Genomic DNA, 2,575 nt, shown 5'->3' on the forward strand with positions numbered 1-2,575 from the left:
GTAGTGCATAGCAAAGCCGATAACAGCAGGTTTAATTTTTTGGCTGACTAAGATGGTTTACTGGATGGCCACTATAATATATGGTGTAATGGCTCTTCTCCAGGAAACCGGTCCCTGTCCAGCGCATCTCTTGCAACGCTGTCACATCAGCTTTATATTAGGCCAGGGTATCGGCTAGCTCATGAGTAGCATTCGGTTTGTACAGGGAGCGCACGTTCTATGAGAAAATGCGCAAATCGTAATTCTGTTGTCGTTGACGGGTCCGGGGCTCCTTCCGTGGCTTCGCAACTTTGGTTTTCCATGTAGGGCTGTTAGCCCTACTTAACCCCCAACCTGGAGGACCAGTTGATACATTTTGTCCCGTTTTTAGGCCCTGCGCCCTCGCCTCGAAAATCATATTCGGTAATAGCTGCAGTGACGAAATCCGGGCGTGGTACAAAAATGCTTTGCTGGAAAAGTCTCTTCATAGGTTCAAAGCTCCTACTGTACAAGCCAATGAGCTGCTAGCTGGATAGGGGGGTAGAATTTTTTGTAAAATAAATCTATGAGCGAATAGATTCCAATAGAAATGTTTGGTTATGAATATGATGCAAAAATAAGTGTCTATGAGGGCAAAATTTGAAGTAGAAAAACAAGAGGTAGCACACCTGCCGCACATGGAGGGATGTCATAATCAAGGCCGCCAGGTAGCTACTAAGACTAGTATTCTTCGATTCCCCTTGGCGTGAGGTGTCAGGTAGCAGTTTTTGCACATTTGTCAGTTAGTACCTCTTTGAGTTATTTGCTCACAAAAAATATATTTTTCATTATTATTTTCACCTATTATTGACAATAAATACATATTCATACAATGTTTACATCATGGCCGATTAAGGTTTTGAGGGCGGATCGCATGGTGGTGTCCATACCCAACAAGACCAATCGACGCATTTTTGTTCTGCGTCCGAGAAAGCTTGTCCTGAGCATCGAACCAGTTTAGCAGGTTGACCAGCTGCTTCACACTTCCAATAGGCAGTAGGATCCCAATTATTTCTCCACAAACGTCCTAATTCTTCCGCCGTCTTACAACCTGGTTGTCCATTTCCGTGATCATATGAGCATCCGCAGTCAGCTGGTGCAGCCCAGCATCCACCCAGGAAAACTAGTAAGATAACTAAAAGAAAGCAAATATGAATTCTAGGGTGAAACATTTCAATTGCAACGCGGGACTTACCCAACTTCATGTTCAGGCAAATATTTAAATATTTTTACTAAATCCAACAGGCGGAGTCCACCTTTTATATGTGGTTTTGCATGGTATATCACATCATCTAATCAAGGGGAATATAATCTGATTCTGATTTGATAATTAAAATTATCGAATGATTTCACCTTTTCTGAATATACTTGTAGTAATCAGACTACAGAAATATCAATGAGATAAGCATAATGTGCATGACCATTTTTTTATGCACGTATTTCTTAAGAAATTATGGCAAAATATTTATTTTGTTCTATTAGGGATGTGTACCGAATTCTTTATAATGGGTTTAGAATTTGACAAGCCATCCATTTCAGAGTTAAAAACCGTTGCACTTTCTTGACGACCTGGTTTGTAATTCTTATTATCTTTGCACCTCATATTTGCATGTGGGCAAGATTTCCAGTTCCTAAAGAAGTTCAAGTCCAAGGAAAGAAACCGTCTTGACGCAGGGGCAACTGTTGTAGAAAGGTTGCACGCAGTGATCATACATTGTTAAGCGCATTTTCACAAAACTGATCGCTAATGCACGATTGCATACCCCTGGTCTGAGATGGTGTGGATGTGTGGTTTCTTATCACCTTCTTTCTCCAAGGTCATCAATATCATTTTATTTTATTTTATCTGAGAACTTACAATAGCATGTGTGAACAAAGTTTGGAAAGCAACTGCTGGGAAGTTAAAATAATCCCAGAACCCGGAAAGAAGCTATTCCTTACCAATGTTTGCGTTAAAATGCGAGAAGAATTGCTGGTTTTAGGTGATTCGATGTGACTACATACCTTAGAGGTATCAGCGGAAATACATACCTCAAGTTAAGGCAGGGGGGAGAAGGATGAAATTCGAATAATATTAATTCAATTCCATTTTCATGGCTTTGTATAAAAAAAAATCAATTCGCTGCGTTTCTTTTCAAATGACGTCCTGATGAAGTATTGGGCCCGTTTTATGGGGACAATTGTAGTAAATCAATGAATCCTATAACGAACATGAAGGTCTTGGTTCTCTTCGGACAAGGACTGATGGGAGACCACAATCACAATCAACTGGCGTAGCGGTGCTGGTTTATACTGAGTACGCGCTCAGTATTCATACCAGTGGATGGGATCCCTATCTAACAACCCTTCCACAATTAAAGGGTGTCACCTCCGAGTTGTATTGCGTAACTCACGTTCCACAAGGATTCTGCCCGGCCTCCGAAAATAAGTGAGGACGACACTAGCCACCGACTTACCTGGAATCAACCCGGTGTGGAGAGCAGCAACCAAACTTTCGAAACAGTCAACTTCCGCTCTACGTACAACACAACACACACAAGGAAACTACACAAACTAC

General features: G+C 41.4%; 1 protein-coding gene across 1 annotated transcript; it reads right to left on the reverse strand.

Moving 5' to 3' along the window:
• Positions 1–777: 777 nt before the first annotated feature.
• On the reverse strand, positions 778–1,325 carry LOC119648650. Its single transcript, XM_038050423.1, has 2 exons — positions 1,214–1,325; positions 778–1,153 (listed from the first exon to the last, which is right to left on the reverse strand). The coding sequence occupies exons 1-2, from the start codon at positions 1,221–1,223 to the stop codon at positions 870–872; spliced, it is 294 nt and encodes a 97-aa protein (XP_037906351.1). The 5' UTR covers positions 1,224–1,325; the 3' UTR covers positions 778–869.
• Positions 1,326–2,575: the final 1,250 nt, after the last annotated feature.

Source organism: Hermetia illucens, chromosome 2 (assembly GCF_905115235.1).
Source record: "Hermetia illucens chromosome 2, iHerIll2.2.curated.20191125, whole genome shotgun sequence".
NCBI lineage: Eukaryota > Metazoa > Arthropoda > Insecta > Diptera > Stratiomyidae > Hermetia > Hermetia illucens.